Source organism: Rhinoderma darwinii, chromosome 4 (genome assembly GCF_050947455.1).
Source record: "Rhinoderma darwinii isolate aRhiDar2 chromosome 4, aRhiDar2.hap1, whole genome shotgun sequence".
Taxonomy (NCBI): domain Eukaryota; kingdom Metazoa; phylum Chordata; class Amphibia; order Anura; family Rhinodermatidae; genus Rhinoderma; species Rhinoderma darwinii.
The window spans coordinates 361,611,998-361,637,362 of NC_134690.1; the positions used below are offsets into that span (position 1 = coordinate 361,611,998).

A 25,365-nucleotide genomic window follows, 5' to 3' on the forward strand; every position below is an offset into this window, starting at 1 on the left:
TCATTATATTCAGAAATATATATACACACACTGCAGTGTTTGATTTTCACCGTGGAGCATTTATTTTTGATATAGTCGATCCCTATTTTGTATTTTCAATGTTCCACAGTGTACAGATCCCCCTCAGAGGTCATTTCAACTTCTCTCCAAATATTCAACATATTTTAGATCTCAATACTTACCCATACGGATATTCCTCTGTATGTATCCTTATATTATCCTTTCTTTTTATGGTCTTAAACCTTCCTTTAAAGAAAACATGCATAATTCAGATTCTCGTTTAAGCCTTCTGGGGCTATTGACCTCATTCTATGTATCCATCTACACTCTATTTGGAACAAATTCTTGTCCCAATTCCCCCTCGGGCTAGGCTCTATTTGTTGTATTCCCTGTAACTTAATAGCTTTAGGTTCCCCCTCATGTGCTAGCCATACGTGTCTAGCAATTGGAGTAACTTTTCTATTTACAAAATCATTATGAGAGACTCTTATTCTTCTTCTAAATTCACACTTAGCCTTTCCTAGATAGTCATTTGTGCATGTACATTTAGCCAAGTAGATGACTCTTTTGGATCTACAGTTAATAAATTCTTTATTTGCATATTCTATACCTGTAGTTGTGCTCACAATTGCAATTGCATAAATATACAGAAAGATGTCCGTGGCCAATAAAAATGAATGGGACCGCAATTTCATCCGGAATTACGGGTCCGGAATTACAGATGAAAACTACGATCGCGTGCACAAGGCTTTAGTGGAAGCTGGGGGTCAGCCACAGTGTTTATGAAATTAAAACCCCTTTAACTCCTTCCCACCGCAGCCAGTTTTTGTACCATTTCGAGGTACCTACGACTTCATATTTTTATTCCATGTTTTTGGGGAAGTGCGCTGACCAAAAAAAAAGGAATCCTGGCATTTGTAATTTTTTATTTATTTTTACAGGGTACACCGTGCCAGATTAATAACATTATCTTTTAATTGTTTGGCTCATGCGGCAATACATATATATTCTTGAAAACGTTATTAAACTAAGATTTGAACAGTTGATTGTTTTGTTGCATAAAACTCTACAATACTTCTGGATTTCAGTGTATTTTCCTTTCAGCGTTCTCGTATTAAGTTCTGCCTTGAGCAGAACTAAGATAGCAGACCTATGGCCCTTCATTAGGCTCACGGCTGCCATGACAACCAATCGGCAACCTGCGACCCCATCACAGTTGGGGGCAGGCGGCAATAGTGGCAGAAGGGGCCTCAGCTGTCTAATGGCAAGGATGCCGCCGCCGCCATTGACTGCGGTACCTAAGTACTTAAATGGCCAGGATTAGAGTTATCCGACACTCACTACATACTTCCTCCTTACTCTCTTTGACTGGGACGTACATGTACATTATAAGGAACTTGCTGGTATGCCGTAAATATGCAGAACCAATAACAAACATGTAATAAACCTAACTTGCTGACAAACAATCACAAGAAGATTGTAAAGGATGGTAAACCTAAGCTTTTCTTCTATGGGCAGGGATCCCCACTGCCAAGGAGTTGTTCTTGTACCGGCTATAATGTACTCCGACTCCAAGAGGCCCCTGCCCACTATCAGTGCCCTTATAAACCCCTTTAATGTTCTCCCCTCTAATGATCGGTTACTTCACAGGCCTGCCCCTAACCCCCCACCTTGCCTTAGTTTAACCCTTTACTCATTCCCTGCAGTCATAGGTCCAATAGTTAAGCGCTGAAGGGCCCATAAGAAAGCAAATAAACCACTGATAATACAATAAATTGTTCAGTTCAGAAAAAGGTCTGGTGAAAACTTCAGTGCTTTTTAAAACATTGGGCCGTGCTTACATTACGCTGTGGCTATAGGTTGAAGGTATATTTCTCGACACATACCTGCCACGTGTATGCCACTGTGTAGCCATACACTGACATACATCGGCCACGATGTAAAATGTTTTTTTTGCACTGGCCCACTGAAAAGCTCAGTCTGCTGTGCTTTTCAATACAGCAAAAAAAAATTTGTTTGCGCACACCACCCCGACAAAGGCCAAAAGGACACTCTTTTGGCCTTCATCGAGTGAATGGGGGCTTAAGGAATCTGACAGAAAAACCTGGTCATGTCTCCGTATATCTTAGGCATAAAAATGACCAGTAGAGACCCCATGTAACTCTGTAGCAGCCATATTAAGTCTCCATACAAAAGGAACCTTAGTACGGCTGTGTGCATGAGACTTTATTGTAATTTGTCCAGGCCTGAATCAGATAGCTGTTAGACAAACTGCTATCTGCCCTGGCACCCCCATAAACACGCATGATAGGTGCACTGTATTATGCCTTGTGCCAGGTCAGAGGTGGCAGTGCAGGACTTCTCTCCTTGGCGTGTCTTGAATATCTATGTTATGCATTGCCCCATCAGGCCTTGCACTAGTGTATCAGTTTGCCCTCGTAGCATGCGAGTGTGGCTATATTGTAGGTGAAAATGCAAGATCCCTGACATAGACTCAGACCTTGGGGGAAATTTATCAACCTTTATACGCCAGTTTCCTTTTTTTAAACTGGGCATAAACGGTACAGCAGACTACTGAATTCTAGAAATGGAGACATAATGGAACAGTCTCAGCATATGTTCACACGTCAGATTTGCTGCAGACAATTTTGCCGCAAATCCAACCCAGATTCCACAAGAAACTCCGGATATATGTCCACACCAAATAATGTTTAATTTGGCGCAGATTTATGGTCGGAATGGCATTGCAGAAAACAGCAGAGGGTTACATGGGGACGAAACATTATCCCGGGAGGCCGGCTGCACAAAGAGGAGCCGCTACAGAAGCGCCAGGGAAGGTGAACATGGTCTTTTTTTTATTTTAAAGTCGAAATAGGGTTTGGTATTTCTTGCAGATTTTCACATCCCCTTGAACAAATTGGGGGAAATTTGTAACAAACAGGCAACCATTGCGCTGCATAAATTGACATGCTATGGATTTAAAAATACGCACCATAGGTCAATTTCTGTATGGACATTTTCCACAGTGAGTGGATGACATTTTTAAAATCGTATCTACTTTGCTGCTACGGAGATTAATGCCTGCAAAATCCAAAGCAATTCTGCTACGTGTGAACACATTGTAATAATCACGTTTGGTATTAGCAGTAATTTGTCTCCATGACAAGACTGTGCGGGAGAGAACTCAGAACAGGAATGGCACTTTTTATTTCCTCTTTGTAAACTTATCTTGTGGTGGTGGTGGCTGTTGCTTTCTGAATAGTGAATTGTGGTTGCACTTCTTGTCTATGACAACAGACAACTAAATGTGCTATTTATGATCACGATTGATATGAAACCATGCCTCTGATACAGTACAAAGTTCTAAACTTCTATATTGCCTATGGCCGGTTTCACATGAGAGCAATACGGCTGCATATCTAGTCATTACACCCATGCACCCAGATCATGTCCGTGCCTAAAGGTGCATTCACCGGGAACAACATTGGTGTAGCAGGGAGCCAAACCATTACCATACATGCGTTTTTTGCCGTAGTTTTACTGCGTTGCAGTCCGCAGAAAAACTGTATATAAATACATGTTGTTTTTGCCACATGGTTGCGATCAAAACCTGAATGTATTTACTTGCAGCAACGCACCAAATTCCCCCTCTGTGAGCACTACCTAAGGCTTTAATTACACCTGGTAAATTACAATGCATGTTAAAAGGGGTCTTCAGAGTTATTAAAAAAAACTGGCCAATGTAGGAGGGATGCAAAAAAAAGACCCATTACTTACCTCACGGATCCCAGTCGTTCCACTGCCTCTGCTTACGTTCCTCCCCACCGCTGTGTATTGACATACAGTGGAGGAAATAAGTATTTGATCCCTTGCTGATTTTGTAAGTTTGCCCACTGTCAAAGTCATGAACAGTCTAGAATTTTTAGGCTAGGTTAATTTTACCAGTGAGAGATAGATTATATAAAAAAAAAAAAAAAAAGAAAATCACATTGTCAAAATTATATATATTTATTTGCATTGTGCAGAGAAATAAGTATTTGATCCCCTACCAAACATTAAGAGTTCAGCCTCCTCCAGACCAGTTACACGCTCCAAATCAACTTGGTGCCTGCATTATAGACAACTCTTACATGGTCACCTGTATAAAAGACTCCTGTCCACAGACTCAATTAATCAGTCTGACTCTAACCTCTACAACATGGGCAAGACCAAAGAGCTTTCTAAGGATGTCAGGGACAAGATCATAGACCTGCACAAGGCTGGAATGGGCTACAAACCCATAAGTAAGACGCTGGGTGAGAAGGAGACAACTGTTGGTGCAATAGTAAGAAAATGGAAGACATATAAAATGACTGTCAATCGACATCGATCTGGGGCTCCATGCAAAATCTCACCTCGTGGGGTATCCTTGATCCTGAGGAAGGTGAGAGCTCAGCCGAAAACTACACGGGGGGAACTTGTTAATGATCTCAAGGCAGCTGGGACCACAGTCACCAAGAAAACCATTGGTAACACATTACGCCGTAAAGGATTAAAATCCTGCAGTGCCCGCAAGGTCCCCCTGCTCAAGAAGGCACATGTACAGGCCCGTCGGAAGTTTGCAAATCAAATGACCATCTGGATGATTCTGAGAGTGATTGGGAGAAGGTGCTGTGGTCAGATGAGACTAAAATTGAGCTCTTTGGCATTAACTCAACTCGCCGTTTTTGGAGGAAGAGAAATGCTGCCTATGACCCAAAGAACACCGTCCCCACTGTCAAGCATGGAGGTGGAAACATTATGTTTTGGGGGCGTTTCTCTGCTAAGGGCACAGGACTACTTCACCGCATCAATGGGAGAATGGATGGAGCCATGTACCGTCAAATCCTGAGTGACAACCTCCTTCCCTCCACCAGGACATTAAAAATGGCTCGTGGCTGGGACTTCCAGCATGACTATGACCCGAAACATACAGCCAAGGCAACAAAGGAGTGGCTCAAAAAGAAGCACATTAAGGTCATGGAGTGGCCTAGCCAGTCTCCAGACCTTAATCCCATCGAAAACTTATGGAGGGAGCTGAAGATCCGAGTTGCCAAGCGACAGCCTCGAAATCTTAATGATTTACAGATGATCTGCAAAGAGGAGTGGGCCAAAATTCCATCTAACATGTGTGCAAACCTCATAATCAACTACAAAAAACATCTGACTGCTGTGCTTCCAACAAGGGTTTTGCCACCAAGTATTAAGACTTGTTTGCCAAAGGGATCAAATACTTATTTCTCTGTGCACAATGCAAATAAATATATATAATTTTGACTATGTGTTTTTCTTTTTTTTTTACATAATCTATCTCTCACTGGTAAAATTAACCTAGCCTAAAAATTCTAGACTGTTCATGTCTTTGACAGTGGGCAAACTTACAAAATCAGCAAGGGATCAAATACTTATTTCCTTCACTGTAGCTGCAGTACTGATGTGCTCGTATACCAACATGATCGCTGCAGCCAATCACAGGTCTCAGTGGGTTTACAGCACAGGTTCGCTGAGGCCAGTGATTGGCTGCAGCGATCGTGTGGGTATACAGGCACGTCATTGCTGCAGCTATGTCAATAAACAGTGGCGGGGAGAAACGTAGCTGCAGTGCTGGAACGATGGGGATCTGCGAGGTGAGTAATGACTCTTTTGTGTGTTTTTTTTCATCCCTCCTACATTGGCCAATTTTTTTAAAATAACTCCGGAAATCTCTTTAAGGAGGTTTTACAAAACCTGATTGACATTCTTGCCCTATAAATCGCATATTTCTTCCGAATTTTAATTTCCACAGCTGACATTTTCCACTGTGTGTGAACCGGGCCTTATCCACTCAGGATCTCATTACGTCTTCGAATATTTACATGCGTGAAATACATAAAACAGATTTGTTTATTAAGTTCATGATGTGGTTTCCCTTATAAAACTCCTTTACTTCGAAGTGCAAATCCGAAGAAAGTCTTATTTGGCATTTCAATATCACATCCAAAAAATAAGTGATGACAAAAATAAAAATCACCATGTATTGACAGAAACCATTTCCACACTTGGAGCTTTTATCAATTATTCCACTAAACCCACCGTGTTTATTATACCAAATTCAAATATTGAATATTAATTGTATAAATAAAGTTATTCCATTTTGATTCAGTTTGCTCCAGATCAGGAGTCCATCGATCAGCAGTATCCAGTGATTACAATGAAGAGATGTCGTATCCTACGGTTATAGTTCCAAAAATAGTCCGTGCTTTTACTTCTTGTTCAAAACTTTTACGGTCTTCCGTCCATAATGGTAGTAACTATACCCTGAGACGACAGTCGAGAAGGCAGTGATACACCTGCAAAAAATACACACATATTAGAAACATCATACATGACCATGGACTCTGATCACAATATTTGCTGATAGTTTAATACAGTTCTGAGTCACAGATACTGCTTAGAAATGATCTCTCTCTAGGAGCCAGAGCAGAGGGCTACGAGCAAGCAGCGGCTCTCGCTCTGATGGAGTCTCGGCTCGTCCATGCATGGCCATTAATCTGAGTGGCCACCATATAATACAACATTTACCCTGTATCGGCCGCTGCAGGGAACATGAGCAGCGGACAGCAACTTCCTCAAGCAAAATCAGCTGTTTGCCGAAGATGTCAGGAGCCGGACCGGTGGCAGCGGCTTTTCTATTAAAAAGGTTGTCTGTGATGAGCCAATTGCTTAAATCGTTTAGCAAAAGTTGTACTAGGTCACCCTTATTATTCCATAACTCCAACCCCCAAAACATAGTCTGTCGGTGTAATCTACATAGAGTACTCAATAGAATTTCTAATTTAAGTCTTTTTTGTCAGCATTAGGGTATGTTCACACGCTTAACAAAAAACATCTGAAAATATGGAGCGGTTCTCAAGGGAAAACAGCTCCTGATTTTCAGACGTTTTTTAATTAACTAGCGTTATTCGCATCATTTTTTACAGCTGTTTTTCTATGGAGTCAACAAAAAACGGCTCCAAAAACGGCTCAAGAAGTGACATGCACTACCTTGTCGCGGGCGTTTTTTTTACGTGGCCTTTCCTCAAAACGGCCACGTAAAAAAACGCCCCATCGGAACAGAATGCCGTTTTTCCCATTGAAATCAATGGGCAGATGTTTTGAGGTGTCAGCAGGAAATATGGTCAGACAGCACTGGGGTCCTTCAATGGACCCTGGGCTGTCTGCCCAAATATGGTATGTCCCTCAATCACGTCACATGGATTCCCTTTGTCGCGATCAATTCGGTATCCCCCTTGTCATTTTCACCTTGCAATCAAAGAGATTAGAGGTTTCTCTGATCTCCGCTGTTAGAGTGGGGTTGCGGCTGTGTATTACAGACATTGCCCCACTCCTGACATCAAGTGTCCGCGCACTGTCAGCATGATGTGATGTGGCCGGAGCTGCACGAATGAGCGGCGGCGGTGACATTGAAGACAGAACTGTTTTGCAGTACACCCGACACGTTATCTTCAGTGCCAGCGTTCATTAGTGCCGCGCGAACGCAACATATCATGCTGACCACGCACGCACTTGTTCTCAGGAGCGGGGCAATGGCTGCATTACACAGCCGCAGCCCCTCTCTGAGTACATTCATGTGTTACAATACTAAGCTGTGAGGCCGCACAGCTTAGTATTGAAATACATGAATTCATGGTATTGAACCGTTTGAGGGTGCACGGCATCGAGATGGTATAAATATTTCAATACGTCCTGCAACCCTAGTCAGCTCGTGTTCCTCCTATAGATTCTGCCAGAATGGTTTCAAATGGCACATCAACCTCACTGGTGACCTAATATTACTATTCTTCATCCTACCCTTTGACTCAACGATTGCTTACAACCGTACGTTAATGAATCCCTATTACAAAGCTGCTTACATGTAGCTACAGTGAAGGAAATAAGTATTTGATCCCTTGCTGATTTTGTAAGTTTGCCCACTGTCAAAGACATGAACAGTCTAGAATTTTTAGGCTAGGTTAATTTTACCAGTGAGAGATAGATTATATATTAAAAAAAAACCTGAAAATCACATAGTCAAAATTATATATATTTATTTGCATTGTGCACAGAGAAATAAGTATCTGATCCCTTTGGCAAACAAGACTTAATACTTGGTGGCAAAACCCTTGTTGGCAAACACAGCAGTCAGACGTTTTTTGTAGTTGATGATGAGGTTTGCACACATGTTAGATGGAATTTTGGCCCACTCCTCTTTGCAGATCATCTGTAAATCATTAAGATTTCTAGGCTATTGCTTGGCAACTCGGATCTTCAGCTCCCTCCATAAGTTTTCTATGGGATTAAGGTCTGGAGACTGGCTAGGCCACTCCATGACCTTAATGTGCTTCTTTTTGAGCCACTCCTTTGTTGCCTTGGCTGTATATTTCGGGTCATTGTCGTGCTGGAAGACCCAGCCACGAGCCATTTTTTATGTCCTGGTGGAGGGAAGGAGGTTGTCACTCAGGATTTGACGGTACATGGCTCCATCCATTCTCCCATTGATGCGGTGAAGTAGTCCTGTGCCCTTAGCAGAGAAACACCCCCAAAACATAATGTTTCCACCTCCATGCTTGACAGTGGGGACGGTGTTCTTTGGGTCATACGCAGCATTTCTCTTCCTCCAAACATGGCGAGTTGAGTTAATGCCAAAGAGCTCAATTTTAGTCTCATCTGACCACAGCAACTTCTCCCAATCGCTCTCAGAATCATCCAGATGTTCATTTGCAAACTTCAGACGGGCCTGTACATGTGCCTTCTTGAGCAGGGGGACCTTGCGGGCACTGCAGGATTTTAATCCACTACGGCGTAATGTGTTACCAATGGTTTTCTTGGTGACTGTGGTCCCAGCTGCCTTGAGATCATTAACAAGTTCCCCCCGTGTAGTTTTCGGCTGAGCTCTCACCTTCCTCAGGATCAAGGATACCCCACGAGGTGAGATTTTGCATGGAGCCCCAGATCGATGTCGATTGACAGTCATTTTGTATGTCTTCCATTTTCTTACTATTGCACCAACAGTTGTCTCCTTCTCACCCAGCGTCTTACTTATGGTTTTGTAGCCCATTCCAGCCTTGTGCAGGTCTATGACCTTGTCCCTGACATCCTTAGAAAGCTCTTTGGTCTTGCCCATGTTGTAGAGGTTAGAGTCAGACTGATTAATTGAGTCTGTGGACAGGAGTCTTTTATACAGGTGACCATGTAAGAGCTGTCTTTAATGCAGGCACCAAGTTGATTTGGAGCGTGTAACTGGTCTGGAGGAGGCTGAACTCTTAATGGTTGGTAGGGGATCAAATACTTATTTCTCTGTGCACAATGCAAATAAATATATATAATTTTGACAATGTGATTTTCTTTTTTTTTTTTTTAAATATAATCTATCTCTCACTGGTAAAATTAACCTAGCCTAAAAATTCTAGACTGTTCATGTCTTTGACAGTGGGCAAACTTACAAAATCAGCAAGGGATCAAATACTTATTTCCTTCACTGTATAACATAGAATATCTCCTCGCTCACACAGGCCTATTAAAATACAGATTTAAATATGGACATAAAATATGGATCCTTTTGTTTGCATTTAGGTCAGTATTGTATTATCATCAGTATTTCCCTTATTTTGTAGATACAAATACAGATCCGTACTATGGATGCCATACGGCTCTATATCACGGATCCACATTTCAGGCTTTATTTAGTTCTATGAGGAGTATTCGGAAATCAATACAGCATACTGCATTTTGAAGACTATAAAATGCGTATAGAAATACGGCCGTATTAAAATAGTGGTGTTTGAATGGCTCCATGGAATTACACTGGCTCTGTATTCAGGATCTACTTCATATAGAATACTAGAAAATGTACAGGTTTACATGAGATCTAAGTATTGACAAGGTGAAGTCGAACTTTAAATCCAAACAAGGTTAAAACCATTAAAGTGACCTCCTGGGACTTAAATATTGATGGCCTATCCCGGTCAATCAGCACAATGAAGGGCAAACCTGAATAGGACCGAGATCCATTACCAGGCACAATGGACCATACAGACGTGCCAATGTGCCTGTATGGTCAGAACCCTACCGATCAAACATTCGTAGCGTATCCGAAGTCATCAAGATTTAAGTCCTGTAAAAACCCCTTTAAGCAGTGCTATTTTTCCCCATTTAATTTCAGTAAGTCACTAACTCACCATAATGTTTGAAGATAGACACTATCCACATAATTAAATACAGGAGCCGCAATGGATGCCGCCACCAGTATTAATTGGACTGCGGTGTTCATCTATTAGAGAAAAAAAAACAAAAGACAAAATAAATTTGAATTCTTGGGGGTTAATCTTGAAATAACAAAACAGCCCCTATTCACCGGTTAAAGGGAATGTGTTGCCAGAAAAACATGTTTTTTTTTAAAAAATTAAACATTTAGTGTGTGGGTGATTAAACATGGTTCAAATTTTTTTTATTTTTTTCACGAGTCAGGAAATAGTCAGGAAATATTATAAATTAATTCTAATTTATAATACTACCCATTTTTGGTCACTAGATGGAGCTAGTTCCCAAAATTGCAGCATTGCAACATTGGGTTAAAAGCCCTCGCTCTAGTGAGCTCTCAGCATCCCCCCCTCCTTTATCCTGGCTAGTGCCGGGATAAACGAGGGGTTTGAAAGGTTTAACCTCCTACACTGTGTGTCGCCATTTTTTGAGGTAACCCACAGTGTAGTAGGTTTACATACAGTAGTAAACACACACAAACACTAACATACATTGAAATCTCTTACCTGCTCCTGCCGCCGCGGCTCCCTCCGGCCCGTCCGCTCCCTTTGCTGCCGCTGTTCCATGTGCACAAGTCCGGAAGCCGCGACCGGAAGTAGTAATATTACTGTCCGGCCGCGACTTCCGGTCCACAGGAAAATGGCGCCGGACGGCGCCAATTTCGAATAGGACTGTGTGGGAGCGGCGCATGCGCAGTTCCCACACAGACGCCGTACACGGCAGTCAATGGGACGGGAGCCGTTCGCAGTCCCTATGGGACTGTGGCTGCCGTACTCCATGTCTGTGTGTGTCGTTAATCGACACACACAGAAATGGAACAAAAAATGGCAGCCCCAATAGGGAAGAAAAAAGTGTAAAAATAAGAAACAGTAAAACACAAACACACAAATGAAAATAAACGTTTTTATTAAAGCACTAACATCTTTAACATATAAAAAAATTATTTGTGATGACACTGTTCCTTTAAGTCCTTTGCTGCTCTAGCGCTGATGGTCTTCTGGTCCCCTGAATGTTTACATCGCAGCAGAGGTGATGTGCAGTATTGTCACATGACCAATGCAGCCAATCACTAGCTGCATCGGTAATACCAGTATGTACAGCACATGATCTCTTGATCCAGTGATTGGCTGCAGCAGTCACGTGCTGGTATGGTACATCATCGCTGCTGTAATGTAACCAGAGACCTATAGGGACCGTCAGCGCTGAAGATTTAACATAAGAGAATGGGCTGTATTGTTATTCTAAACACATATTCAACAGGCAGAATTTTTTAAACAGCTGGACATCCCCTTTAAACCTTCTGTTCACCATAAATAAATCACATGGACAACGTATTGTTAGCAAAAGCATCCAAAATGTCAATGGTGGGAGTTTACGGTATATATGCTGTATCCTCTGCATGATTGAGAAACCGCATTTTATTCACATTGCCCAAAACTTGTTCTTCACTTTAGAAGGAGCACGAAACTGGAAGTACACAGCTACTGAAGTCATGTACACATACAGACGTGTCCGCCCTTACGTTCTTTCTAAATCCAACATAAAACGTAAAATGTATAGTGCAAGATGTTAAACAAACATGTAAAAAAATAAAAAAAATACCTCCGACGGATGATATTATCCGTCACCCATAGACTCCCATGTTAAAAAAACCGTACGTGTTTAATGAATAACTTTTATACTGGATGTCTCTGACGGATACATCTGATGGAGGTCATCGGTCGGCCATCGGTCGGCCATCCATCTTCCATATTAAAAAACGTATACATTTAGCGAATGTTTTTTTACTGGGAGGCGCGAGATTGTATTAAGTTGGTATCATGACAATTTGTATGATTTAGAAAAAGTAAGAGTGGACTCATCTGTCTAAGAAATTGTTCCAAAGGGCTCTCTGAACTAGAGATTGGAGATGAGGTAATGATGATGGGGGGCAGATACTTTTCTGTACTTCAAATAAGTAATGCCTTTGGAGGACACTTTAGTGCCTTTTGCAGCCTGGCATGGCTGATAACAGGGAACAACGGATTCAAGAATATATTATTTACTGGTGTTAAGAATCTATTTAAAAGCATATGATGGTCGGTTATTTAGGCAAATACTTCCATTGCTATAATTAAAAGAATCTCAGAAGATGAGAAATATTTTGTTATAGACACAGGAAAGACACCAAGTGAATAACAGGCGGACATATACTTACCTTACTGATAAACGTTGGCTCTAACTGAGCGGTTGCATAGCAAGGGTTAAAATATCTCCCAAGAGTTCTCTAGGGGAAAAGAGGAATCACCGAATCATTATTTCTAATTACTTCACTTTCTAACCCTAAATCTAGTGAAGTGTAAGCGTACAGTTACATGAATGGTGCTGCACCACTGCGGCATTAAAGAGGCTCTGTCACCAGATTTTGCAACCCCTATCTGCTATTGCAGCAGATCGGCGCTGCAATGTAGATAAGAGTAACGTTTTTTTTGTTTTTTTTAAAACGAGCATTTTTGGCCAAGTTATGACCATTTTTATATTTATGTAAATGAGGCTTTCTAAAGTCCAAGTGGGCGTGTTTAAAGTTAAAGTACAACTGGGCGTGTATTATGTGCGTACATCTGGGCGTTTTTACTTCTTTTACTAGCTGGGCGTTCTGATGAGAAGTATCATCCACTTCTCTTCAGAACACCCAGCTTCTGGCAGTGCAGACACACAGCGTGTTCTCGAGAGATCACGTTGTGACGTCACTCACTTCCTGCCCCAGGTCCTGCATCGTGTCGGCCACATCGGCACCAGAGGCTACAGTTGATTCTGCAGCAGCATCAGCGTTTGCAGGTAAGTAGCTACATCGACTTACCTGCAAACGCCGATGCTGCTGCAGAATCAACCGTAGCCTCTGGTGCCGATGTGTCCTCGCTCGTCTGACACGATGCAGGACCTGTGAGTGACGACACAGCGTGAACTCTCGAGAACACGCTGTGTCTTTGCACTGCCAGAAGCTGGGCGTTGTTTAGAGAAGTGGCTGATACTTCTATACACAACGCCCAGCTAGTAAAAGAAGAAAAAACGCCCCGATGTACGCACATAATACACGCCCAGTTGTACTTTTACTTTAAACACGCCCAGTTGTACTTTAGAAAGCCTCATTTACATAAATATAAAAATGGTCATAACTTGGCCAAAAATGCTCGTTTTTTAAAAAAAAAAAACGTTACTCTTATCTACATTGCAGCGCCGATCTGCTGCAATAGGAGATAGGGGTTGCAAAATCTGGTGACAGAGCCTCTTTAAGAAAATAAAAGTTAGATATATTTATTTTTTTCCCCCGTAAAGTTAGTGTCCACTTTTTATTATCGAGTAGTTTTTAGGTACAACCTCCTGTGCTGATCAATTTTTTAATATAGCTTTATAGTGACACAGGGCTCCAAATCCTCTGCACAGACTGTCAAAATGCTGACTTCCTGCAGCTGCCACTAGAGGGCGCTTACTGCATACTATTAGTTCAACATATAAACAATATGCAGTAAGCTCCCATGCGCCCTCCAGTGGGGACGGCCGGCAGTAAGACTTTATAATTGCACTCTTTATCTATGCAGGAGATATGGAATGTTCCTACATAAATTTTAAAAAATAAATGCAAAATAGCTGGCATTTTTAGTGGTGAAATAAAAGTGGAGGTCAGATTGGTTGCTATGGGGCATTTTTTTCTGTTAAATGGATTTATAAATATCCAATATATAGGCGCCCCATGGTGTTTTTGCAATACTAGGTATAGGGTTATTGAACGTTTTACTTCCCATAGAGCAGTTTTGTTTTATAGCATTTTTCAATGCATTTATACCAAAAAAAAAAAGTGAAGGAAGCCTTAGAAAGCTATCCAGGGAAATGTTCCTAGAACGACTTCTAATGTGCCATTTTTAATGCCATGGTTTTTAAAATGGGCAAATCGGCAGCAAAGAAGTGATGGACACGCTGCAGTTATATTAAAACAGTTGCAGAATGTGAGTGCTCATGCCAGAACTGCATGCGCAATACCAGGACCCTCCGAGGGGTGCTTGTCCAGGGCAGTGTGGACATGTAAAACAATGGGGCATTATAATCCCCCATTCTCTAGTGTTACACTGGCTGTTACCGAGTCTTAAAGGGATATTTCAGCTATTTACTTTTATCACCGATGCATGGGATTGGTGATAAATGTTAAAATAGTGCGGCTCTGACCACTAAATCCCTCAACAACTGCTAGAACTAGGAGCCCAGTCCCCCATCCTTCCACACGACTGCACTGGTGCGTTGTATGGAGCAGTGAGAGGTACGAAAATAGCAGAACTTGGCTGTTTTCGCACCCCCCATACGTATGCTTACTTCCGTGAACAGGTGATAAATGTTACCAGTTGGAATACCCCTTTAAGGTGTGTACATGCACACTGCACGTATACTTACTGGAGGTGGAAGTGTCTTATAGCGGACATAAAAAACAGCACCAATCAAGGCAACATCCCTCAAAATGATCATGATGGTCAGAGGAACTGAAAAACAATAAAAAAAACAGTCACTACAATGCAGTATGGGTAGATCCAAGCTAACATAACTTAATAACTTCATTGAAATAAATGGGCTGTCTACTATTTCCCCTTAGAAGCGTCGGGTACTCCATAGCAAGAGATGATCTTTGAGGTGGGTCTCTGCTTGAAATACCTCCCTTGGTTAGGAAATAAATATTGCACGACTTTTATTAAAAAATATTAACAGGAGCTAGCATTTCATTTTGGACGATCTTCCATGAGGTTTCTGTTCAGTAATCCAGAATGTTTTATATTCCTGTACCGGTCAGGTCCCATTAATATCAGATTAAAGGAATTTTACTGGATCTATAAGAGAAGTGAAAAAAGATCGATGTTCTAGAGATAAATAAATGTTAACAGCTGAAGGCCTCAGGCACACGACCGTCATTTATATCCACAATTACGAATCCGTAGTTGCGGATAAAATACTGATCCATTCATTTCTATCGGCCATGGACACCTTCCTGTGTATTTACGGGTTTGTGTTCAGGCCGTAGAAATGACCCGCAAAAGATAAGACATGTCCTATTTTTCGCATTTACGGACCGCGCTACTATACTTTATAATGTGAGCACGTTCTGAAAATGCAGATGACGCTCCGCGGCCCATCCGTGCGGTAGTTACTGATCGTAAATACTGCACGGTCGTGTGTACGAGGCCTTAGAGCAGTGTATTCAGTGCTGCCCCTATATCTTCTGCCCCTGCCAGCATACGGACATTGGCTTGCTATTTTTTGAGGGGCAAGGGTATATTATTACCATGGTATTTCTAATAACCTATTAAGCTTGCAAAGTAAATATGGCAGCTGGAGCGATTCTGAATGTGAATCTTAATAAGACATCATGGGACGGCACCGTCTTACCTGGGATCAGATTTGCATACGTTAAGCAGACATATAAGACACTGATAAGGATTTTGTCTGCTAGTGGATCCAGTGCACTTCCTAATGCAGACTTCTGATTGGCCCAATTCCGTGCGATATATCCATCTAACTATAAATAGAAAACGTACATTAGAAAGTTTATAACCCAATTGGTCCTTATGTCCAAACATCTGCTACTAAAAATGCAGAGATGAAGAAGATACAAGTACGCATATCGCAACTCAAAATAAAATAAAATGTTATACTTACCCAGAATACTGCGCTCCTTCATCCAGGCCGGCCTCCTGGGATGACGTTTCATCCCATGTGACCACTGCAGCCAATCACATGGGATAAAACGTCACTCCAGGAAGCTGGTCTGCAGGAAGTCAGAGGGTTAGTATGTACGGTTTTTGTTTTTTCTTTTCTGTTTTCCGCAGCAGACTTTCCTGCCAAACAACTGCACCACAATTGTGTGCGTTTTTTCGGCCGGAATTCCCTGCGGACGCCAGTGCACCTTTACGCAGCATATCCGCTCTGTGTGAAAATACACTTAAAGAAGTGGTCACAGAATAAAATTATATCACCTATTCACAGGATAGGTGATAATTGTCGGATTGTTGTGGGCCCTGTCGCAAGGGACACCCACCTATTGTGAGGAGTCCATGTCTATGGGAGTGACAGAAACAGTCAAACAGAGCACTCGGCTGTTTCTGTCATTCCCAGACTTTGAATGGATCAGCAGCGCACATGCTCGGCCGCCACTGTATTCAATGTCCTCCTTACTGCGGTCAAGCACTGAGGAGGAACAGGGGGTTTGGGAGCCCCGTTCTTGTGATCTCGTGATTGGTGGGAGCCCCAGCAATCAGAGAATTATCACCTATATTGTGGATAGGTGATCATTTTTGATTCTTGGAATACCCCTCTAAGATAGCTATTGGCTGAACAGCTATTTGTCCTGACTCCACCATTTCAATTGGGGGGGAAATAAGCTACAGCAAGATACCTCAGGCAACGACTTGGAAATAAAGCACGGGGCATGTCCATTCTCTCTTTTGTGGGTTGAGACGACTTATCTCAAGTGTACGGGCCAGCCATCTTCACTATAACATGGAAATTAGATTTAAGATCTTATTTGGGGTAAGTGACGTCCGGTTTATACACTGCCGCCCAAATGACATGAATGTTCTGAACACTCACCAAATCCGTTATCCCAGCAAGAACGAAAATTCCAAGTGCAAGGTTAAAGTCTTCTCCAACGATCAGGTACCCGAGGACAGGAGAGAGGCCGATCCTGGTCATAGACAGGAGATTTGGTATCGTCCATGGGTTTTCATACTGCAAAATAGAATGAAGAACATTTCCATGTATGTTTAGTAACCAGCGCGGAGTGTCAGTACAGGAGAACACGGCCTCTCACTGTCCATCTCCTGTCAACATTACAGAGCAATTATTAAATATATCAGGGAGTCAAAATCCTATGGGAGGTCAAAAAGAAGGAAACTAGTTGTAGAGAGAATGATAGCGGTAGTATTAATACTAAATATGGAAGTAGTGATAGCTGTGCTATTAAGGCTGGTTTCACACGGTGTTGAGAGGCTCAGCCAACCAGTATTAGGCTTAATTTCAGCAGCGCCGCTATCCCGGATCAATAACTGGTCTGCAGATAGCGATGCTGCTTGCTAGGTACGGCGCGCTCTATCTGGTGGTCTTTGTCACCTAGCGAGTGTCACTGTCAAATGTTGCGCTGCATTAGACAGTGACGCTGGTTACTAGGTGACGAAGACCACCAGACAGAGCAAGCCTCGCCAGGCCCCTCCCCTCTTTATACGTCTTCCTAGTAATAGATTGGCATGGCAGACGGAGGGGGGCCACATCCCTCCCTGTGCACTTTCGGCAACTCAAAGGTCGGGCCCCCTTCCTTAACATATATGTTATTGATGGCATCAATAATATGTTAAGGAAGGGGGCCCGATCTGTGAGTTGCCGAAAGTGCACAGGGAGGGAAAGGGGCCCCCCTCCATCTGCTGCATGGCTATGCCAATCTATGCGCACAGCGTTTAGGGCAGCTGAGTGTGCCCCCACCCCATCCGGGCCACTGTGCAGGCGTACTGGCTGCACCGACGATATGTCCGCCCCTGGTGACAGTGATGTACATGGCACCAGTGGCGGCAGCAGCAGTGACAGTGAAATACATGGCAGCAGCGGGGACAGTGATATACATGGCAGCAGCGGGGACAGTGATATACATGGCGGCAGAAGCAGTGACATACATGGCGTCAGAAGCAGTGACAGTGATATACATGGCGGCAGAAGCAGTTACAGTGATATACAGAGCAGCAGTAGGGACAGTGATATACAGAGCAGAAGTAGGGACAGTGATATACATGCTGAAACTTTTATTTTATGGTACTCTGCTTTCCTGTCTTGCTATATAGTCTAATGTTATCTCAAAGTTTTGTCAAAGTGTTTGATCGTCGTTAAGTTTTATGATCATCCAGACCTGCTAGTTTGTTTGTTTATCTCTGCATAGCTTTTCACCTCATGTGTCTAGTTGATTTGATTAAAAGCTGAACGAGCTTAATTAGGCCTAGATCTGAGCATCTACTCCCCTATAAATTTAGATGTAGCATATGGGGAAGGCACTCGTGCAGGGGGGCACGACGGCAGAAGTCATCGCTGTCTAAGTGTCATACTGTCAAAGTGTCCTGGCAGTTATACATGGTGTCATACTGTCAAAGTGTCCTGGCAGTTATACATGGTGTCATACTGTCAAAGTGTCCTGGCAGTTATACATGGTGTCATACTGTCAAAGTGTCCTGGCAGTTATACATGGTGTCATACTGTCAAAGTGTCCTGGCAGTTATACATGCCAGTTGCACAGGGTCAGTGACAGGTAAGCTGCATTACCAAACCAGACAAACTAGCCCACGCTCTCAATATTAGATTTCTAACTATCTGTAAACAAACATGTTTGCCACCGCTCTCATCATTATAGCTGCTCTTGGTTTGCAATCCTATCGCCCATTTAAGACTTGCCCAAAAACAGTCCGCATCAGTCCTTCTCTCCTGGCCTCACCCATGTACAGCTCCCATTCACTATTTACTTTCCTCAGTCAACTTAACCCATCTCATCCCACTGCCCAACATAAAAAACGCTCTCATAAATCACAGAACCATCTGCTGTCACTCTCCATTCTCCTGCTATTAGCTGCAGGGGACATCTCTCCCAACCCTGGTCCTCCCTTTTCTTCTGCCAAGCTCAACAACTTACCTGCCACACATAGAAAACCTGCAAATCTTCTTGCCATTCCTTGTGTGTCTTCTCCTGTCTCTTTTAACTGTGCTCTCTGGAACTCTCGGTCCGTGTGCAACAAACTCACCTTTATTCATGACTTATTCCTTTCTAACTCTCTCAACCTCCTGGCTCTTACGGAAACATGGCTACACCTGTCTGACACTGCTTCCCCTGCTGCTCTGTCTTATGGTGGTCTCAAGTTCTCTCATGCCCCCAGACCTGAGAACAGGCAGGGTGGAGGAGTAGGTATACTTCTTTCCTCACACTGCACTTTCCAGGTCATTCCCCCGGTCCCCTCACTCACATTTCCCTCTTTTGAAGTCCACACCCTCAGACTCTTTCACCCTTTTCCCCTCCGAGTGGCAGTTGTCTACCGCCCACCGGGCTCACCCCGCCAATTCCTGGATCATTTTGCTGCCTGGCTTCCACAATTTCTATCCTCTGAAACACCCACTCTCATCATGGGTGACTTCAACATCCCCATTGATAACCCAATCTCCTCATCTGCCTCCCAGTTTCTATCTTTAACCTCGTCCCTCGGTCTGTGACAACTTACTAACTCTCCTACACATGAAGACAGGCATTCACTTGACCTTGTCTTCTTCCGGCTCTGCTCAGTTTCTGACTTTATTAACTCTCCTCTCCCGCTTTCTGACCACAATCTTCTCTGCTTTACTATCAAATATTCTCTGCCTCCTCAGGTCATCCCTACATATCAGACATACAGAAATCTACATGCCATTAACACTGTGAAACTCATAGACAGTCTACAGTCCTCATTGTCCCCTATCTCTTCCCTCTCCTGTCCCAATCTGGCTGCCAAACTTTATAATAACACTCTCAAAAATGCATTGGATGAAGCAGCCCCCACTACACTCCGAACCACCCGACAAAGACGACGACAACCCTGGCACACGCCTCAATCCCGCTTTCTTCAGCGGTGCTTGAGATGTGCCGAACGAGTGTGGAGAAAATCGCATTTGGATGCAGATTTCCTCCATTACAAATTTATGCTCAAAACTTACAACTCTGCCCTTCACTGAGCCAAACAAGTCTACTTCACCTCTCTCATCTCCACACTATCTAATAATCCAAAACGCCTCTTTGATACTTTTCACTCCCTCCTTAGTCCTAAAGTGCAGACACCAATCACAGATCTCAGTGCTGAAGACCTGGCCAAATATTTTAAAGTTAAAATTGACAACATCCGACATGATATTATCTCCCAGTCCCCTAGTAACATCGATCCCCTTCCCCCCCCCCCGCACTCCCTCTTCTTCACTCTCAGCATTTGACCCAATAATTGAAGAAGTCTCAAGGCTCCTCTCTTCTTCTCGTCCTACTACCTGCTCTAGTGATCCTGTCCCCTCACACCTCCTCCAGTCCCTCTCCCCAGCTGTCACTAGTCACCTCACTAAAATATTTAACCTCTCTCTTTCCTCTGGTATCTTTCCCTCCTCTTTTAAACATGCCATTATAAACCCATTATTGAAAAAACCAACTCTTGACCCATCCAGCACTGCCAACTACCGACCAGTCTCTAATCTGCCATTCATCTCCAAACTCCTGGAACGCTTGGTCTACTCTCGCCTTATCCGCTATCTCTCTGCTAACTCCATGCTTGACCCCTTACAATCTGGTTTCCGCACTCTACACTCCACAGAAACTGCCCTTACTAAAGTCTCAAATGATCTCTTGGCGGCTAAATCGGACGGTAAATCCTCTCTCCTGATTCTTCTGGATCTCTCTGCAGCCTTTGACACTGTAGACCACAAACTCCTACTTAACATGCTCCACTCTATTGGCCTCAAGGACGCGGCTCTCTCTTGGTTTTCCTCCTATCTCTGACCGCTCATTCAGTGTGTCATTTGCTGGTTCCACTTCTTCTCCTCTTCCCCTTGATATCGGGGTTCCTCAGGGATCAGTCCTAGGTCCGCTGCTCTTTTCTCTCTGCACAGCTCCTATTGGACAAACCATCAGCAGATTTGGCTTCCAGTACCATCTCTACGCTGATGACACCCAATTATATACCTCTTCCCGTGACATCACCGCTGCTCTAATACAGAACACCAGTGATTGTCTGTCCGCTGTCTCTAACATCATGTCCTCTCTCTATCTGAAACTGAATCTTTCTAAAACTGAACTCCTTGTGTTCCCACCATCTACTAACCTCCCTAAACCTGATGTCTCCATCTCTGTGTGTGGCACTATCATAACTTCTAAGCAGCACGCCCGCTGTCTCGGGGTTATTTTTGACTCAGATCTTTCCTTTACTCCTCACATACAATCACTTTCACGCTCCTGTCATTTTCACCTCAAAAACATCTCCAGAATCCGCTCTTTTCTTACGGAGGAAACTGCCAAAACTCTCATTGTTGCTCTGATTCACTCTCGTCTTGACTACTGTAACTCATTACTAGTCGGTCTTCCCCTCACTAAACTCTCCCCTCTCCAATCTATCCTCAATGCAGCAGCCAGGCTCATCTTTATGACCAACCGCTACACCAACGCCTCTAATCTGTGCCAGTCACTGCACTGGTTGCCCATCCCCTTCCGAATAAAATTCAAACTTATTACTCTCACCCACAAAGCTCTCCACAGTGCTGCACCTCCTTACATCTCCTACCTCATCTCTGTCTACCACCCTACTCGGGCTCTACGTTCTGCCAACGACCTTAGATTAAAATCCTTCATAATCCGAACGTCCCACTCCCGTCTCCAGGATTTCTCTCGTGCTGCACCCGTCCTCTGGAATGCGCTACCCCAGACAATCAGATTAATTCCCAATATCCACAGTTTAACGTGCCCTGAAAACACATCTATTTAGACAGGCCTATAACATTCCCTAATCTGACTCCTTTCCATGGCCCTCCATTTAGATTAGTCATCAGAATAAGATTCCCTCACACTCCTTCTCTTCATGTCCGTCATACACGGATACTGGCTGGTGACCGGCTTATGCAGCTTTATGTTACCACCGCATGTGTATAAAAATGGCCGGACTATTGTACAGAACAAACACTGTTACACTTTGTGTCTCCCTTATTTCCCCATAGATTGTAAGCTCTTGCGAGCAGGGTCCTCACTCCCCAGGTTTGAATTGTAAATGAACTTTGTCACTATGTAATGTCTGATATTGTTTGTTTCATGTCCCCTCTAAATTGTAAAGTGCTGCGTAATATGTTGGCGCTATATAAATAAAGATTATTATTATTATTATGGCGGCAGTAGGGACAGTGATATACATGGCGGCGGTAGGGACAGTGATATACATGGCGGCGGTAGGGACAGTGATATACATGGCGGAGGTAGGGACAGTGATATACATGGCGGCGGTAGGGACAGTGATATACATGGCGGCGGTAGGGACAGTGATATACATGGCGGCGGTAGGGACAGTGATATACATGGCGGCGGTAGGGACAGTGATATACATGGCGGAGGTAGGGACAGTGATATACATGGCGGCGGTAGGGACAGTGATATACATGGCGGCGGTAGGGACAGTGATATACATGGCGGCGGTAGGGACAGTGATATACATGGCGGCGGTAGGGACAGTGATATACATGGCGGCGGTAGGGACAGTGATATACATGGCGGCGGTAGGGACAGTGATATACATGGCGGCGGTAGGGACAGTGATATACATGGCGGCGGTAGGGACAGTGATATACATGGCGGCGGTAGGGACAGTGATATACATGGCGGCGGTAGGGACAGTGATATACATGGCGGCGGTAGGGACAGTGATAGTAATGGCGGCGGTAGGGACAGTGATAGTAATGGCGGCGGTAGGGACAGTCATAGTAATGGCGGCGGTAGGGACAGTCATAGTAATGGCGGCGGTAGGGACAGTCATAGTAATGGCGGCGGTAGGGACAGTCATAGTAATGGCGGCGGTAGGGACAGTCATAGTAATGGCGGCGGTAGGGACAGCGATAGTAATGGCGGCGGTAGGGACAGCGATAGTAATGGCGGCGGTAGGGACAGCGATAGTAATGGCGGCGGTAGGGACAGCGATAGTAATGGCGGCGGTAGGGACAGCGATAGTAATGGCGGCGGTAGGGACAGCGATAGTAATGGCGGCGGTAGGGACAGCGATAGTAATGGCGGCGGTAGGGACAGCGATAGTAATGGCGGCGGTAGGGACAGCGATAGTAATGGCGGCGGTAGGGACAGCGATAGTAATGGAGGCGGTAGGGACAGCGATAGTAATGGAGGCGGTAGGGACAGCGATAGTAATGGAGGCGGTAGGGACAGCGATAGTAATGGCGGCGGTAGGGACAGCGATATACATGGCGGCGGTAGGGACAGCGATATACATGGCGGCGGTAGGGACAGCGATATACATGGCGGCGGTAGGGACAGCGATATACATGGCGGCGGTAGGGACAGCGATATACATGGCGGCGGTAGGGACAGCGATATACATGGCGGCGGTAGGGACAGCGACATACATGGCGGCGGTAGGGACAGCGATATACATGGCGGCGGTAGGGACAGCGATATACATGGCGGCGGTAGGGACAGCGATATACATGGCGGCGGTAGGGACAGCGATATACATGGCGGCGGTAGGGACAGCGATATACATGGCGGCGGTAGGGACAGCGATATACATGGCGGCGGTAGGGACAGCGATATACATGGCGGCGGTAGGGACAGCGATATACATGGCGGCGGTAGGGACAGCGATATACATGGCGGCGGTAGGGACAGCGATATACATGGCGGCGGTAGGGACAGCGATATACATGGCGGCGGTAGGGACAGCGATATACATGGCGGCGGTAGGGACAGCGATATACATGGCGGAGGTAGGGACAGAGATATACATGGCGGCGGTAGGGACAGTGGTATACATGGCAGCGGTAGGGACAGTGGTATACATGGCAGCGGTAGGGACAGTGGTATACATGGCAGCAGTAGGGACAGTGATATACATAGCAGCAGTGATAGTAATGGCAGTGCTGGGGTGATCTTGCTCTGGTAAGGAGGTGCAGGACAGCGCCCCCAGCTCTCTGGAGACATATAGGGCAGTCAGTGTGACACAGGGACAGGGGTAATAACGCAGCGGTAATCACCAGGTCTGAGCGAGCTCTCGGGGCAGGCCCGTTCTCCTCTCCTCCTGTGTTCTCGGCGTTTCCAGACTTGTGTCGCCCCCTCCCGCACACTATTCCAGCGGAGGGCCGGGACAGGTGCACGGCGGCACGGCAGTGTAGGGACCGGAGCAGGTGAGCGGAGAGCAGCGTGTTGCAGCCTGGACGTCCTCTCCTAGTCCCCGGAATATGCCTCAGCACATGGCGAGTCCGGGCCCAGGTGTCCTGTACAACATTGCGGCCTCTTAGTAACCGGCGGGCCGGGCAGCTCAGCGCAGTCAGGGGAGATCGGCCTAGCAGTATTGCTAGTACCGACATAGCGATAGTAAGAACCGGCCCGACAACAGGGGCTCCCCATGCAGCCGGCCTGCCCTCACACCCGTCCCTGTCTGTGCGACAAACTGCATGCTTTACGGCGTTAACCCTTACAGGCTTGTTTAACCTCCTCTGTAGTGTTTGGAGGCGGCCTCGTTCCGGTGACTGGAAACCACAAGCCCCATGAAATAATATACACGGTGAGGGCTGCTATGCAGGGAGGAATCAGACAATACAGACAGTGTAATATTACTAATCTTTATCAGGACCAGGAGAGTCACTTGTCAGGAGCACAGAGCTGAATGGGTTAAAGTTAGGTACTGTACCTTTAAAAGTGGGATAAATGACGCGAAGATGTGCGCAAACATTTATTATATGGGAATTGCATTACTGCTATATTTACCGACACAAATAAAACCTGAATTATAAAATAAAAAATCATATTATACTCATATATTTTCTTAAAATAGACACCTGGCCAATAGTAAAAATGCCACCCAGCACTCCAAATTCATTTCACTTTGTATTAAAGCATGTTTCTGAAAAAACATAAAAATTCTCATTTGTGGCTAAAAGTGACCCAAGCACAGCCTCAGAATGTGCCAGATTCATACATGCCACTTATACCTATGTCTTATGTCTGCGCGCGCAAAGGTCCGTGTGTCATCAGCATATTGTGCGTGGCTGCGTGATTTTCGCTCAGCCGCCATCATTATTATTATACTCTGGTTTTATGTTTACAAACAGAAAAGCATGAGGTAATTTTCTGTTTTCATTCATTCTTTTTACTACTGCAGCGCACATCACGCATGGCACCTTGAAGTGCTTCCGTGTGCCGAGCGCGATTTGCACGCACCCATTGACTTCAATGGGTGCGTCCTGCGCGAAACACGGGCAAATATAGGACATGTCGGGAGTTTTACGCAGCGCACATGCGTGAAAATCACT

The 25,365-nt window shown here is 44.5% G+C and overlaps 1 protein-coding gene across 1 annotated transcript; it reads right to left on the bottom strand.

Moving 5' to 3' along the window:
* Positions 1-6,061: 6,061 nt before the first annotated feature.
* CRLS1 (cardiolipin synthase 1) lies at positions 6,062-24,576 on the bottom strand. The gene is made up of 7 exons (XM_075864524.1): positions 24,088-24,576; positions 16,903-17,040; positions 15,703-15,832; positions 14,719-14,804; positions 12,494-12,562; positions 10,215-10,306; positions 6,062-6,347 (listed from the first exon to the last, which is right to left on the bottom strand). The coding sequence occupies exons 1-7, from the start codon at positions 24,418-24,420 to the stop codon at positions 6,260-6,262; spliced, it is 936 nt and encodes a 311-aa protein (XP_075720639.1). The 5' UTR covers positions 24,421-24,576; the 3' UTR covers positions 6,062-6,259.
* Positions 24,577-25,365: the final 789 nt, after the last annotated feature.

Coding starts and splice junctions, on each gene's coding strand:
- CRLS1 (XM_075864524.1), bottom strand. CDS start 24,420: ATGTCGGTACTAGCAATACTGCTAGGCCGATCTCCCCTGACTGCGCTG. Junction 17,041..24,087: donor CGAGAGCTCGCTCAGACCTG/GTGATTACCGCT, acceptor TCTATTTTGCAG/TATGAAAACCCATGGACGAT. Junction 10,307..12,493: donor AGCCAACGTTTATCAGTAAG/GTAAGTATATGT, acceptor TTTCTCTAATAG/ATGAACACCGCAGTCCAATT.